The sequence below is a fragment of the Corythoichthys intestinalis genome, chromosome 9, assembly GCF_030265065.1.
Source record: "Corythoichthys intestinalis isolate RoL2023-P3 chromosome 9, ASM3026506v1, whole genome shotgun sequence".
Taxonomy (NCBI): Eukaryota; Metazoa; Chordata; class Actinopteri; order Syngnathiformes; family Syngnathidae; genus Corythoichthys; species Corythoichthys intestinalis.
The window spans coordinates 42,475,863-42,491,866 of record NC_080403.1 but is presented as its reverse complement, the minus strand read 5'-3'; the positions used below and the strand labels follow the sequence as shown (position 1 = coordinate 42,491,866).

Here is a 16,004-nt window from a genome sequence, read left to right as displayed (position 1 = left end):
AGGCATTCAATTTATTACTTGTTGATGTTTGTGTTTCTTCTCTCACTCTCTTTCTCCTTCTTTTACCCTCAGATTTTCATTCTCTGTGTTAAACAGCTGAACGGGACAGGTTTAAAATAAATAAATAAATAAAATAAAAATAAATAAATAAAACAACAACAATGGCGACCTACTAGTGTTACTAATTTGTAAAATTGTATACAATAAAAAACATTGAGGGGTTTGAATATCAAATTATTGTAACTCATGCTAACATTTATCTTCAAGAACTACTAAGTCTTTCGGTCCGTGGTTCCCTTTAAAAAAAAAAAAAAAAAAAAAAAAAATCATTATATTACATGATCAATAATATCCCTACTTTTGACAATAAAGCTACCCCACCGAGCATATGATCTGATTCGGCTTACACAAACAATAATATCCCTACTTATGTCTGACAATTATGAGGAAACAATCCATTCAAGAGAATTTTACTATACCTTTACAATTTTGGATGTGGGTAAATTGTAAAATAATACCTTACTCACATTTCACAGTCATTTCAAGCTAAAAAGTAGAGATGTCCCGATCACGTCATTTTCAATGTATCGGAATCGGCAAAAAAATATCGGCCATGCCTTTTTTAAATTTTTTTTTTTTTTTAACTAAATTGTTTTCTAATTGTATTTAATGTTACAGACATAATATGTTACACTCATCCAGAGTCTTTAGTTTAGCAGGCATGAAAATGGGTCAGGGGTTAAAAAGGTGAGAAGGGTGTGGAGGAAATATGTTCCGGCGTTCTGCCAAAATGTCCTCCGTCGGCGAAACATGAGGCGAATTTGACAATTTAAATTTTTCACATAAGGCTTAATATTCAAATTAGCAGGGGTTTAATTAGTTGAAGGAGTTGATTTCAACCACCATTGACTCGCGCTCTCACTCCGAAGCCCTGAAACTATCAAATAACTGGCAAACTGCACAGAATTTGTTCAAATCAACTCCAGCGACTAATTGAACCCAAGCTAACTCAAAGATTAAGCCTAATGTAAAAAATTCTGAGCTTCCCCTTTAAGGTATAGACCATTGAATATGACCATTAAAATGTTGTCTATAAAAGTTTTAGAGCAATAAAACAACAAAAATGAATGAAATGAATAAGAATCCTTCAAAGTATTTCATAATGGGTCCAAATTATTTTTCGAACAGATCCTGTGACTATAGCACCTGAGAGACAGCCGTTTGCTTTGCTTAGCCAAAACTACAGCTGAGGAGGCAAGATGGATATTTAGAATTTCTTTAAACCTAAGCTTTCAAAACCCTCAACAACAACTGAGCTTGAACAGAGGATTGAGCACGAGCAGTATCAAAAGTCCTGGCTGTCTTGTTACCCGTTGTGCTGTAATTCCAGGTGGTGCTTGAATTGGATGCTTTAGCAGTCAACAGTCTTTTAGAGCCAGCGCAAGGAGATATTTTTGTCATCTTTACTGGACAAAAATGACAAGTAATGGCTGTGTTTCCAGTGTGCAAATGCAGCCGTTTGTAGTATATCTCCTGCCTATTTAATTGCATCCTGGCGAGATAGCAAGGCTATGTTGTTTTGACCGCAAATTCCCAGCGCTCACGGCTCACGCATCATGGTAAAACACGTCACCTGTTTTTTTTCCATCCCCGATTAGAAAATGTGACACGTGATGTCACTCCCATGACTACAGTATTCTTCATTATACATACATTATGGGGCAATAACAAAATAGTAACGCACAGGCATCAAGGAAAGTAACTTTAATCAGATTACGGATTTAGAAAAATGAACGCGTTAGATTGCTCTTTACCGAAAGAAAGTAATCAGATTACTGTTACGCATTATTCACATAACGCGTTAGTGACAGCACTGCTTTTATATTACCATTAAATACACAAGCTTGACGCTAACTTAACGGGAGCTATTTTTTTCACCAGAGATTTGGCTAGCTCTGGCAGTGTTCAATGCAAGCTGGAACGAACGGCAGTAACTTGTCATAACGCAAAATATGAAAACGATTGAAACCATTACTCACCAAATTCAATATGCTGGCAAATGAATTCATCTAAAAAAAATTGGGAGTGAGACCTCTCCTCTTCCAGCGAACGTGAATTTGTTCTTAGAACAAGATCATCTGTCGTAATTAACGATCTTTGACGCTCTTTTCTCCCCTCCTGCATTCAAACTTGTTTCTCTCTCAGCGGCTGTGATTAACTTCAATGAAGTTGCTCTCCTTGCTAAGCCTTGCCTATCATTCGTCTTTGTAAGTTTTTAGTAACTTTGTGTATTGAATTTGAAAGGAAAATGTGTGTTTTTTTTGTTTTTTTTGGCGAACCTTTTCATGAAGCTAAACTGTTGAAGCTACTCACACTTGGAAAAATACGATTGTACAACGTTTTAAATGTATTCATTTGGTATATTTCAGTTGCCACGATGTGAGAGATCAATAAATTGCAGAAAAGTATGCCTTGCGTTTGGCGTGCTTGTTTTTGGGTTTGCTGGAATAGCGTCACTGGCACACGCAGCATCAAACAGGGGAAAGGGTAAGCGCTGCCGCGCCAAGCCACTTCTGGCTGCATTTTTGACACATGAAAAATAACGATTACGTACTACTGTATGACGGAAAATTTTAGTGGTTTTGTAACCGCGACGTTTTAATAGCATGGTAAACCGTGAAGGTAACCGGCACATGCCTACACCCGACCCCCCCCCCCCCCCCCCCCCTTAAAAAATTTCTCCTCGGATCAGTAGGTCATCCTTTTTTACTTCAAAACGGCGAATTTCGCCGAAAGGTGAGAGATTTTCATGCCTGGTTTAGGCTTAAGGTAGGGTTATCAAATTTATCCCGATAACGTCGGTATTTAATTTTTTTGATAATGTATCACGTTAAAATATTTAACGCAATTAATGCATGCGTTGCACGAGCCACTCACGCATTGTCGCGCTCAATCTGTAATGGTGTGGTTTTACCTATGTAGAGAGATAAAAGGCAGCGTAATATTAGTAGAGTGAATTTTGGCAGCCTGGAGCTTTTTTTAATAGGCTAAAGCCTTACAATCCCGCTCCGTACGATTAGAAATATCATGGAAAGCAATGTGGGGAAATAAGGTAGCAATTGGTCTTTTGCCTAACACCTTATATTATTTGCCAACGCAGAGAAGATATATCAATTGGTAGCACTACGCACAGTCATGGTTCCTCCTTCCCATCATGCATTTGGGTTGAATGGCTGCAGTATCATTTACTGAAAACTCAACAAATACACTAGATGGCAATATTTAGTCACAATATATAAAGTCACAAGTCTTTCTACCCATGGATCCCTCTCACAGAAAGAATGTTAATAATGTAAATGCCATCTTGAGGATTTATTGTCATAATAAACAAATACAGTACTTATGTACTGTATGTTGAATGTATATATTCGTCCGAGTTTTATTCATTTTTTTCTTAATGCATTGCCAAAATGTGTATGATCGGTAAAAATTATCGGGAATGATTGGAATTGAATCGGGAGCAAAAAAAAAGCAATCGGATCGGGAAATATCGGGATCGGCAGATACTCAAACTAAAACGATCGGGATCGGATCGGGAGCAAAAAAACATGATCGGAACAACCCTACTAAAAAGATGAGCATTTGCCTGATAATTTAACTCAAAATGTGATCAGTTCACAAATCGGTGTTTGCTCTGTACATTGTCGCGTTTGCTCAAATGGTGCCTGACACCAGTTACAGCAAGAGTTATACATTCACAAAAGCTACAATGATAATACACTAGAGTCAAAATGTCTACTCATTTTCCAAATTCCAGTTAAATTTATTTTAACGTGCATTTCAATGACCTATTCAAAGTGGTAATGTGTGCTGGAGCATCAGACATCTGTGTTGGAGAGATGGTATTAGGGTGTGTGTGGGTGTGCGGTTGGGGTCTGGTGGGGGTTAGCCCAGGAATTAGGAGGGATGAGTGAGGGAGCCCCGGCCCTAATCTAGCAACTGGTGCTGACTTGGAACTTGTAGAGAGCCCTCCATTCTTGGCCACGCTTGGCTTAGCAGCAGACAAAGATGAGAACTAAGCCGGCTTGGTACTGTGACAGCTTTCCTTAATCAGTGTGATCATCATACAGTCGTACTGCCAGTTCGATGCACATCACACATCTATGGCCGCATGGACGACGCCTTCACGGGAAATACTCACTCAATGTTCAGCTAAGCTGAACTAAATTGTGCATGGTGTACTCTGGTCATTTCCAGTTAGTGGATTTCGGCCCTGCATGTGCACGTCTGATTGTTTTCTGGTTAGTCTTAAGTAAGACAATCATTTTCTGGGGTTTATACTTGTAATGGCCGCATTTAATGAGTGTTCCATTAAGGCTTTATTTAGATTCTTCATAGATTTTGCAAAGGACTGTTTCTGCTACAGATTGTATAGTATGATAAATGCTTCATAAATTAAGCCTGTAAAAGCTGTTTCTTATAAATGTTCTTCTGTTATTTAATTTACTGTATGATTGAAGAAAGGGCGTAGGTTTGCATAGGGACGGTAGGGACACAACACTAGCAACTTTTCAGGATGCTCAAATTGTCCCCACCAACTTTTAAGCAACCCTATTTGCATTATATAAGGAGTTCAGCTATATAGGTAATTTAGATTGTCTTCCCATATGTTGTAAGGATAGAATTGATCTTACCATTATTAAGTGAATTATTTTAATTCTGTTCAGACTTACATTATCCGTTTTCACTTGCTGAATGTGCCAGTTCATTTTTTCCCCCCACAAACGTACGTTTGATTGGCTGATGACTTGACCCCCCCCCCCCAAACACACTCACACACGCATTCACACCCCCGACAGAAATACAACATGCCCCCCCCTTTAAAGAGGAGGGATATTAGAAATTGTTTTTTGGCCAGCAGCAGCCACTGCAAGTAATAGTAATGTAAAAAGGTGGAGGTGTGGAACACACGACTAATTTTGCTACTGAAAGTCCGACCTGCATCAGAGTTAGCATTTGCCTGGTACACCAGACTCACCGCTGTTCCAGCTATTGAGTCTGGCCACTATTCAGCGGATAAAATTTCCAGGGTGGAGCAAGCCACAACAAACAGACAGCGGAGTGGACCAATCAGCGACGGGCGAACTTTAGTACATTAGTAAAGCGACGAGGGACTTGCGCGCGGAAGTAAACATATGAGGAGAGCGGAGTTTATTCAACATGGCTAGCGCGAGACAGACTGTTGTCAATGACTTGTGTCGATATGTTTTTGGTCATTTAAAACTGATTTTACCGTGGATTCGAACATATTCTCGGCTCTCCTGTTCGCCATCTGTGTTGTTGTAGAGGCGACTTCCCACGCGGAAGAGTGACGTTGCTCGTTAAGAACACATCACGCAAATAAACGAATCTGATTGGACGGTTGATTTTGTTCTTGCTCGAGAGGCCGTTAATGGGCTGGGTCCCAGACTATTCTCACAGTGTTTGAAAAATACACGGAGAACAGTCTGGCCGTGCCAGGAAAAGTTAGCATAACATTGAATTTAACATTACAACATACATATAACATATAACATTGAACAGTGAATTTGCTAATCAGCAAAACTCGAGTAGGAAGCTACTTAGAGAGAATTGTCCTCCAGTATGTGTTTTCAACTGTTAAAGTTAATTAAACTATGAGAAATGTACTGAACTGATGTGTACCCCCTTCTAACAATTTTCATTTTTATTTTATTTATGTGGTCTTAAAGCAGCCCAAAGGCGCTTTCATATTTTTTTGTGGAGTTTGTCTGTGCATGTGGACAGAAGCAGCAGTTTTTTTACCTGAAGGAAGGCTCCATATTTATTTATTTTTGTTATTTGCTGACAGTTTTTTCAGTTATATTCAATTTTTTTTGTTCAGACACAATGTTGAGTGGCAAATGTCTATTTTTTGCATTTCTGGATAGTTAAGAGATTCTTAACAAGTTTGTATTTGTTGTGTATGTTAATATAATTTAAGTTATAAGTTAAATTATCGTATTGGCCCGAATATAAGACGGCCCTGATTATAAGATGACCCCCACTTTTTTCAAGACTCAAGTTTGAAAAAAGACTTTTTGAACACCAAATTAATTTTTATACAGAAAATAATTACAGTACATCCGAAACAAATGATTATAACAATATATTTGAGAGAAAAGGCATGTTATTTTGCCTCATTCAAATATTAATATTTGAACATTTAAATATGTAAACTAAAGTGCTATCACATTCATAAATGAATGGCTTCTGGTTTTTAAAATGTAAATAAACCAATCTATTGTGATAAAACAACAAATTTGCAATAACTGCATTAACCATTAAAGTGAAGTCTAACTGTAACTGTAGTCTTGAAACAAATCTGAATAAGGAAAAACATTGCAATAAAATAATGCAAACTGGTTAAACTTGGGAGTAGCTGAGATCTGTCATGACAGAACATCGCTTCAATGATATCTGGCGCCATCCACCGCCGTAAATGGGTAAAACGTCTAGACCGGGAATATAAGACGACCCCCAGTTTTTCAGTCTTATTTCAATGCATAAAAGACCGTCTTATATTCGGGCCAATACGGCTAAGTCAAATATTGCAATTTCAATTTGCCCTGTAAAATCCAGACATTTATCCTGGAAGTTTTCAAAATCTTTCTTTAGTAATTTTTGAAAACAAATGTTTGAATCGAACAGTGAACCAATATCTAAGAAAGTATAAGTCAATACAGATTTATTTTGCATTAATCATTTATCCTATCAATTAATTAAGTTAATATTCATGAGAAATGTAGCTCTGACCCCTGTTCACACAATCTTTTTGGTCTTATTAACGTTCCGTCCCCAGCAAAAAGTGTATATGCAGGTTATGCTGTTACAGTATATCGTCCCTACCAATGTTGAGACCAAACCTACACCCTTGGTAGACATGTTCGTATAAAGAGACATTTACGGTTTTTAAAGCTTTGCTGAATGTATAAATTGCTGATTTTAACTAGATTGGTAATCATTAACAGTATTACTGTCCATCCATTTCCTCCATGGTTTATCATGAAGCAAGTCTTGGGTGAGCTCTTGTTTTTGGAATGTGAAAGAAGGCTGGAGTACAAAAATGTTGATTTTTTTTTTTTTTAACAAGTCCAAGCCTCACTGCACCTTTTTGGGAATTTGGCCGACTAGGCGTTCCGACGTAGCGAGGGTGTGTCCTTGAACATACTCACGCCAGATTGACAACTTGGTGGATGGTATGCCTTCTAAAAGCACGAGTAATTTTCAGTGCAAGTGGCATTTTGGTGAATTTGGTTGGGACACAGGCAAACAAATTCTGAGTACCATAGACGTGCGGGCGTAGCATATGCATTAAATTCATAAATGTGACAACAGAGGGCATCAAACACCCAGCATTTTATTGTAGAAATGAATTAATTAAACTGATTATCATAGCTCATGCATCATTCCTCTAGCTAGCATGCATGGATCAGGGCCTTAAGTTTGACTTCAGGTTCCTACCACTTTTAAATTAACCCTTGTGTGTGACCATACAGTATGTAATGTCACAGTTATCAAAGTTGGTCAAGAAGTGTTGAACTGTTTTTACAAATTACATTGGCTATCAGTTAAATTAAACTTTTGAATGTGAAAATGGAAATTAAAACATTGCCTGCACTGTAAATATTGTGCTTTTTTTTGTGATGGTCACATTCTATTACACTGTTGTACAGTTCATCATTTTCAAAATGATCACTAAACCTTTAAAGGGAACCTCTGATTTAAAGACTTGTAGGTTTTAATAAGCCAGAATTGTTCTCTTTTAATAAAATATGTTATAAGAAACACATAAAATATTGCCATTAATTTAAAAATCTATCATATTTAGTACATGTTTTGACCTATGGAGGGTGCCATGCTTTAAGCGCGCAATGGACACTCGGGGTGAGGAGGTAGATTGTCATTGTTGCTCGAAGACTACTACCAGGTTACTGCAATTCCTTCTACGCGGCGAGACGTCCAACACATGCACTCATTGGTTAAAAGCTGGTTTTATAACCATTTTATTGCCTCAAAATGCTCATACATTTAAGTGTTGTTTTCTTGTGGTAGCTAGTTGGCAGATTGTTGATCTGTTGACCACATTAATCAGGTAGCATATTTAAAGTACCCTTACTTGATTTAACTACGTTTAAGTATTTTCTTAAGGCATCTTTAGTATGTTCTGTCCGTATGCATTGAAACAAAACATGCTGAAAGAGCACGGAAGTATTTTGGGTGCCAAATTCGCCTCTTTCGCCGGTGTAGCTTATATTAGCAGAACAGTTTTTTTTTCCTCCTCTCTTCTTGTCTCATCCCGTCTTTCCTGTTCAATTTGCTTTTGCTGCTCGTTTTGTGAAATATCGACAGTGTTGTCATGCTCATTAATGTTCTTCTAGGGTTTCAACTGAATGGGTTGAACAGATGACATGTTTATGTCAAATTGTATAAAAATGAAAAACAGCAAGAAGGGTTTCAATATCAAATTAAATTAACTCATAAAAACTACTGCTGTCAAATGATTAAAATTTTTAATCGAGTTAATCACAGCTTAAAAATTAATTAATCCTAATTAATCGCAATTCAAACCATCTCTAAAATATGCCATATTTATTTGTAAATTATTGTTGGAATGGTAAGATAAGACACAAGACGGACATATACATTCAACATACTGTACATAAGTACTGTATTTGTTTATTATAACAATAAATCCACAAGATGGCATTAACATTATTAACATTCTTTCTGTTAAAGGGATCCACGGATAGAAAGACTTGTAGTTCTTAAAAGATAAATGTGAGTACAAGTTATAGTAATTTTATATTAAAACCCCTCTTAATGTTTTCATTTTAATAAAATTTGTAAAATTTTCAATCAAAAAATAAACTAATAACTCGCCATTGTTGACATCGCCGAGCGGGACGTCACATGGACTCCCTGCCGTTCTTCCACAGTGTGTTTAAATAGTAAGGTAGTGATTGAAATACACCACAAGGTGTCAATGGCGACTCGGCGAGTGTTAAATTAATTAGAGATCTAGCCAAGGCAAAGTCTGAGTAAGTTTTATGTGTATTTTGCATAGCTATTTTGATGGGGAATGCCAGTTCTCTTTGCATCGAGCGCTTTTCTTTTTGTGAACATTATTTTTTGATGGGAATATTATTTTTGTTGTGCTTTCACTTTTTTATACTGTAGCGACTTAACTGTTCCGCCCAAATGCATGATGGGAAGTTGGACAACCATGACTGTCAGTGGTGGCTGCAAATGGTATATCTTCTCTGCGTTGTGTTCAATACAGGGTGTTAAGAAAAAGATCATCTCCTGTCTTTCTTCCCCATGTCGCTTGTCCCAATAGATATATTTGTTGCAGCTATTTGCCAAAGCTTATGCCCAAAAAAGGCGCGGTCTAATGAACGTCTGTGTTCACTCACATTTCACTGATGTTTTAGCTCTCAATATGCAAAACCGGCGTCATTATAATCTGTTTGAGGCAATGCATGAGCGGATACTTCCGTGCATGCTTTTAATGCGTCAAATATTTTAACGTGATTAATTACAAAAATTAATTACCGCCCGTTAACGCGATAAATTTGACAGCACTAATAAAAACATTTATCTTTGAACAACTACAAGTCTTTCTATCAATCTATTATATTCAATTGAGTTTGTGTCATCAGGTGATATCCAACAAGAAGGCCCTAAAGACCTGGAGTTTTAATCTTGCATATTTAATACTAATATGAACGATTTACTAGGTAGTAGTAAAAATACAAGTGCATGGTGTTCAAGCAGTCGTATGTTGTACATTGCAGAAGATGACAGAACATGTTGAGGCAGGAGAAGAACCAAAAAGACTTTACGTTAACTGGTAGAGTGGAACTTATACTATCAAATGTGCTTCTATTGAACCTCAGCAGGTATTACAGTATATCAGCCATCAATCCAATTTGTACCACCATTTCATTCATTTTGCCGAGTATTAAGCCGTTGTGGATAATCATCCAACTAGTGTGATTGATCCAATTAATAGATGGACCAAGAGTGATGCAAGCAGCTACAAAATCACATTGATGTTTTTTTTTAAAGCTAAAACTGGCAATTAGAGTCATCGACATGACAATTTAAGTCACGTAGAACATAAATTACACAAGTCAAGGATGCTGGCAGGAGCTAGCTGGACTCGTAGTCCAATGCATGGTCAGTTTGAGTAATTAGGGGCTAATTAGATGAAAGTAGATGTGGGGGAAGGGTCCTAGCGGGAATGGGATTTGGGGGGTTGTGAAGCATCAGAAGCGGCTGTAGAAGGGGGCAAAAAACACACCCGCCAAGTGTTGTTGTTGCTTGTACTCCTCTGCCAATAAACAAAGTATTACATTTCCAACAGAATGGACATTTGCACAGCACAGCTCAAATGAAGTGTTCATTTTGGGGCAGTGTAGTGTCCAGCTGGCTAACAGACAGAGAGAGACTTCTGGTCATCTTTCAGATGAGTCAGGCTGCTGGAATGCCAGGAATCTAACCTGCGATCTATTTACACAGCACATATCCTCTCTCTGTCCATGCGCCGCACACGTACTGTCCGCTTCAACACAGAGGGAGTGTACTTGTACACAATGCTGATAAATGACTCCCCCTCCCCGCCCCATTCTGCATAGACTGGCTCATTTGGGCTAATTAGAGACTTCACACTGCTGTGTCAAACCATATAAAAACCATTATTGGGAGCATAGTGATAATAGTGAAGAGAGTATAGTCTTCCCTTTGCAGGGTTATCTCCTATTGCTTGCAAAGTAAAGGGGGATGCATTGTTATGTAAGCAGCGAGCAAAGTCCAACATGGGAAGCTTAAGTGAAAAAACTCCCTCTAATTTCCTCTTTTGCACCAACACCACACAATCAAGTGTATTATGTCATAATGGGATTTTACACACCAGCTCAATCAATGTTTGCACTGTAACAACCTGAAAATTACAATCAAAGCATCAATATAACTTTGCATTCCTTTTAATTTTCGACTTAAACTTTCCCTCCTTTTTCAAAGCACCCTCCCTCTTTTTTTCACTATTGTAAAAGACGACAGTGTCCGAGCCTGTGTGGTCAGTTTTCCCTTCCCCCATGCCTTCAGTTCTCTCTCTCTTGCTCTCTCTCTCTCACACACACACAAATACACGTACGCACACCCACTCACATGTGGCAGAGGCTGGGCTGGCCCCCTTTTGCTTATTGTGTCCACTCATATATCAGGCTGCAGCTGACCAGTCCCTCCTCACGTCCTCTCCATCTGCCCTTCACTGTGCTCTTTTTGCTCCTTTCACTAACACATTTTTGCCCTTGACACCTAATGAGGACCTGAGATGTCCTTCAATTTACTTAACACGCTGCTTTAATTGTAATAGAAGTCTAACGTGTGTGTGTGTATGTAAGCAGAGGGCATGTTAATGTGTGTTTCTATACAGGACTAATGAGAGGCTGTTGACACCAGCGTACTAACAATCCAGTTTACGTTCACGCAAAGGCTTCACCCCTGGTAACTGGCCACAAAAAAGGGCTAGAGTAACATCAATGTCTTGATGTCACATTGCGATTAAGACAACGTGTAATTAGAGGTGTTTTTTTTGTGTTTAAACCAGGGGTGTCCAAACTTTTTGCAAAGGGGGCCAGATTTGGCGTGATAAAAATGTGGGGGGCCGACCTTGGCTGACGTCCTTTATGTAGAACAATATATTTAAGCAAAATTTAGCAAGCCATTCAGTGTGTCACATTTGCGTTATTATTTTTTTAATGAATAATTTCAACAATCTCTCTTTGCGGCGTTCTCTTTCGACTCTCGGGCTCTTGCGAAATACTACTGCTGTAAAATTAAACTAGCTTCAAGTTGCTTCAATTTCTCGCTGCGTATCTTCCTTGTAATCTTGTCGTAGCGTGTCTTGTTTGGTAATATCGCCTCACATTGAAATCTTTAAAAACAGCGACTGTCTCTTTGCAAATGAGGCAAGACACAGTTGTTGCGTATTTTAGTGAAGAAATAGTCCAATTTTCATCTATCCTTGAAGCGTCGGCTGTCACAGTCAACTTTTTTTTGTTGATTGTCGCCATTTTAGAAAATTGGAAGTAGAGGGTCACACGGAGTAATGTTGCTTAGCCCTTAAATACCTGCAACATGAAGCAATTATCAGAGAATCCCAAAATTTGAAAAATAAGGTCCTAATGAAACCTTTTTTCAAATTTGTGAAAAGAAAAGTCAAAATGAATATGTGTAATAAGCGCTCTAATGTCTATAACCCATGCTAAATCATTTTTTTTTTCTCATGGAACCTGTAGATGTTGACTTGCAGCCATCATTTTTTTTCAAAAAGAAATGTCAAAATTCTAAATTAGTCTGAAAATCATGAAATTTTAGGTGTATCAAATGTGATACATTTGGCATTAAAGGGTTGCTGCCTTTTAGTGGGTAAATGAGGAGTAGCATTTCGTGTGTAAGCTACTTCATATGCTGGTTGCAGTACCAATTTATTAAGTCAGATGTTATTGATTTTATGACAGAGGCTAAAATTTGACCACGGGCCGCATTTGGCCCCCGGGCCGGACTTTGGACATGTCTGGTTTAAACTCTTCAAGGCTGCAATGGTGCAAAATAGAAGCTGCAAGCAACCGGCAGCGGTTGTTTAAAAAAAATACATGTGAAGAACTCTAACAAGAAGATGTGAGTCTTTTTTAGAGGGTGGAATGTGACAGATGCACGCTAGCAGTACTTGTGTCTAGCCTAAAAAAAGGCCCTCCACTCTAAAATACCCTTTGACCATCTTGCATTTCTCACCTCTCCTTGGCATCACTCTATGTAAATGTGAAAATTTATTCCTGTTGCATTATTCCAATCAGGTTAGAAGTGTAATCCTGTTAAAGCTAGCCCTAATCAATAGTCTAGTCAATCAATATAAGCATATTCATCAGCATGGATAGCAACCTCTTCTGATTATCACATATATGAGGGAGTGCTGCAGTGCTGTTTAAATCTGATACGTATTCATTTTGTATGATTTTATTAGATTGTTTTCCCCCTGCATATAATGTATGTTTAATTTAATTTTAAAATAATTAGGGCTTGTCACGTATGCCACACCATGAAATCGTTTGCATTTGTGAACATGTGAGAGGACAGACATCTTATTGTCTGAGTGAGCGTCCAAACAAACTGCACTATATTCACACAGAGGGTCTGAAAAAAAGCTGCATACTTTCTGTGAAATTCCTCAATGCAAAGGTTGGAGACTCAGCTGTAAAAGCCATTAGCCTGTCTGTCCTGTCTACAGGACTTCCCAGCAGAAGACCCCCTTTGCCATAAAATTAGATAACGATGCTTAAATAGGACTTTAGAAAACGTAATCTGCATAACAAAAGCTTTTCTGTGATGTTTGACATCTCTGTATGGTCAACTTACTGTATGGGGTGACAGGACTGAGCATTCTGCAGTCCTGGCCCCAGGTAAGGAGGACAGGACCGGGTCCACTTGGTGCTAGTGAGAGCTCCGCTGCATGCTGCAGGACCCCCCCGGGCTGCGGTCGGTCGGGCGGATGCGAGCTGGGTTAGTAAGTGGACCCCTGCAACTTTCCATGGCTCATCTCACAACTGGAGGCAGCTCAGACACCTGAGGAACACGCATGGGCCAATGTCAGAGCCGTCAGACACACGGACAGATGGGCACGTCAATTTCTATTGACGCGGGTAATCGAACAGGATAACTTTGAGATATGCCTCTGTGCATTGTAAAACTATTCAAAAAGTGTTTTTTTTAGCAATCTGTAGGCAGGGAAAACCACATTTCTGTCAAAAATATTGCATGCGTGAGTTGTGTGTTGCTAAATAGTCCAACAGAGTGTGGACGCAACCACACGGTCAGCCGGTAGCACCATGTTTCTAATCCATTTAAAGAGCAGGAGCAGTACAAATCACACAAGAAGATCACAACATATTCCAAACATCCAGTGAAAATTTGACAAATGTATTAAACATCATGGAATGCTAATAGATACTCTCAACTCCTCTCCCTCAGCCGGATTGACCGACACACGACAAACTAGTGGGAATGCCATGCACACATAAGCAACAGCACGTATAGTGGAATCCTAAAACACATGGGAGGGATCATATCACATGAGGAGCAGCGCAGAACAAAAAATGTAAAATCTGACAAGACCTTTAATGTTTAAAGAGATTCTACTGACCTGATCATGCCTGCGTCTGCTTGCCGAATACTTGAAAAGTAATCCACTATTCCACAAAACAAGCGGGGGAGACTGAGCGAGTGTGTGAAGTGTATGTGTGTGTGTGTGTGTGTGTGCGCTCCCTTCTGGGACCATATCTTTCTCTCCTACACTCCCTCGATCGCCCTTCAGCCTCCCCCCTCCCTCCCTCCGTGGCCTAGTGACAACAGAGCAACACATACATCCCCTCCCCCAACTGCACAACCCCTCCCCCTCTTTTGTTAAAACTATTTCAGCAGGAAAAGAGAGAGAAGGAGAGAGAGAGAGAGAGAGAGAGAGCGAGAAGTGACCAATCATGCTATGTCAGAGAAGAGCCAAGCTTCCCCCTGCAGTGCATAAATATGTGCATGCATGCATGCGTGTGTGTGTTTTGAGTGTGTGTGTGTGTGTGTGTGTCTTTTGGAACACTTTGATAAATGACCTTATATGCAGGACACACACACGCGACTGAAAAATAGTGAATTTTCCCCTCGGCTGACCACATAAGAAGTTCAGTTATTGTCAATGACTTCTATTGATCAGTTGCATCGATCTTAGTATTGTAGGGTGGGCGGGGTCGCAACAACCATGTCAATATTACCTAATTTCTGATGTACCCCATCCCCCTACACACATGCACAGGCAAGAGCAAATGACCTCAGCTTTGGTCTCAAATATTTGACCAGAATGTGGGTTAATTTCCTCACCTGTAACTCACCTGTTCCCTCGTGTACGAAAACACGGTTTTTATTTCCATTTGTTCATGTCGTCCCCCACTCGTGTCCTCTATTTTGCTTAGTGCCTGAAACGTGGAAACACAGCTGTGGTTCTGCATTTAGAGTTATGGTGTAGGCGGGACAAGCCGCTCAACTCCTCATGTTACTCCGCTGTAAACAGTCACGGCTCAGCAGTACACACTCCACACACAACACCGGGCCCTCTGCCAACACACACATCCACATTTAAGACGTGCTTTAGAAGGTGATCTTTCATTACAATCAGTTTGAATCACTATAATGGGCTTTTAAGCATATTTGTCATTGCAGAAGCGGGCACTTTTAGTTTTTTACATTGGGTGATAGACAATTTTGAACCCCTAAAATGTTATCCATCATTCATTTTCTGTATTGTTTATTCATATTAGGGTTATAGGTAGAGATGTCCCGATCGATCGGGTCCGATCACGTCATTTTCAAAGTATCGGAATCGGCAAAAAAAATATCGGACATGCCTTTTTGAAATATATATACATATATTTTTTAGGGGTGTCAAACAATTAAAATTTTTAATCGAGTTAATTACAGCTAAAAAATTAATTAATTGTAATTCATCGCAATTAATCGCAATTCAAACCATCTATAAAATATGCCATTTTTTTCAGTAAATTATTGTTGGAATGGAAAGATAAGACCGCGATGGATATATACATTCAACATACGGTACATTAGTACTGTATTTCTTTATTATAACAATAAATCAAAAAGATGGCATTACCATTATTAACATTCTATTAAAGCGATCCATGGATAGAAAGACTTGTAGTTCTTAAAAGATAAAAATAATAAATAAAATATATAAATATTTATAAAAATTTATAGAAAATAAATAAAAGACTAGTACAAGTTATAGAAATTTTATATTGAAATCCCTCTTCATGTTTTCGTTTTAATAAAATTTGTAAAATTTTCAATCAAAAAATAAACTAGTAGCCCGCCATTGTTGA

General features: G+C 38.6%; 1 protein-coding gene across 3 annotated transcripts in view; it reads right to left on the bottom strand.

The window, feature by feature from the left end:
- LOC130922177 (fidgetin-like protein 2) overlaps positions 1 to 15,326 on the bottom strand; it is a 32,183-nt gene extending 16,857 nt beyond the window's left edge. Inside the window, exons 1-2 of one of the 3 annotated variants that reach the window (XM_057846759.1) lie at positions 15,000 to 15,326; positions 13,480 to 13,686 (exon numbers count right to left, since the gene is read on the bottom strand). In XM_057846759.1, the coding sequence (XP_057702742.1) occupies positions 13,480 to 13,504 (25 nt within the window). In that variant the 5' untranslated portion in view covers positions 13,505 to 13,686; positions 15,000 to 15,326. Of the gene's footprint in view, positions 1 to 13,479; positions 13,687 to 14,263; positions 14,416 to 14,988 lie in introns of those variants that run through there. The other 2 variants (XM_057846760.1, XM_057846758.1) reach the window with 2 other exon arrangements.
- Positions 15,327 to 16,004: the final 678 nt, after the last annotated feature.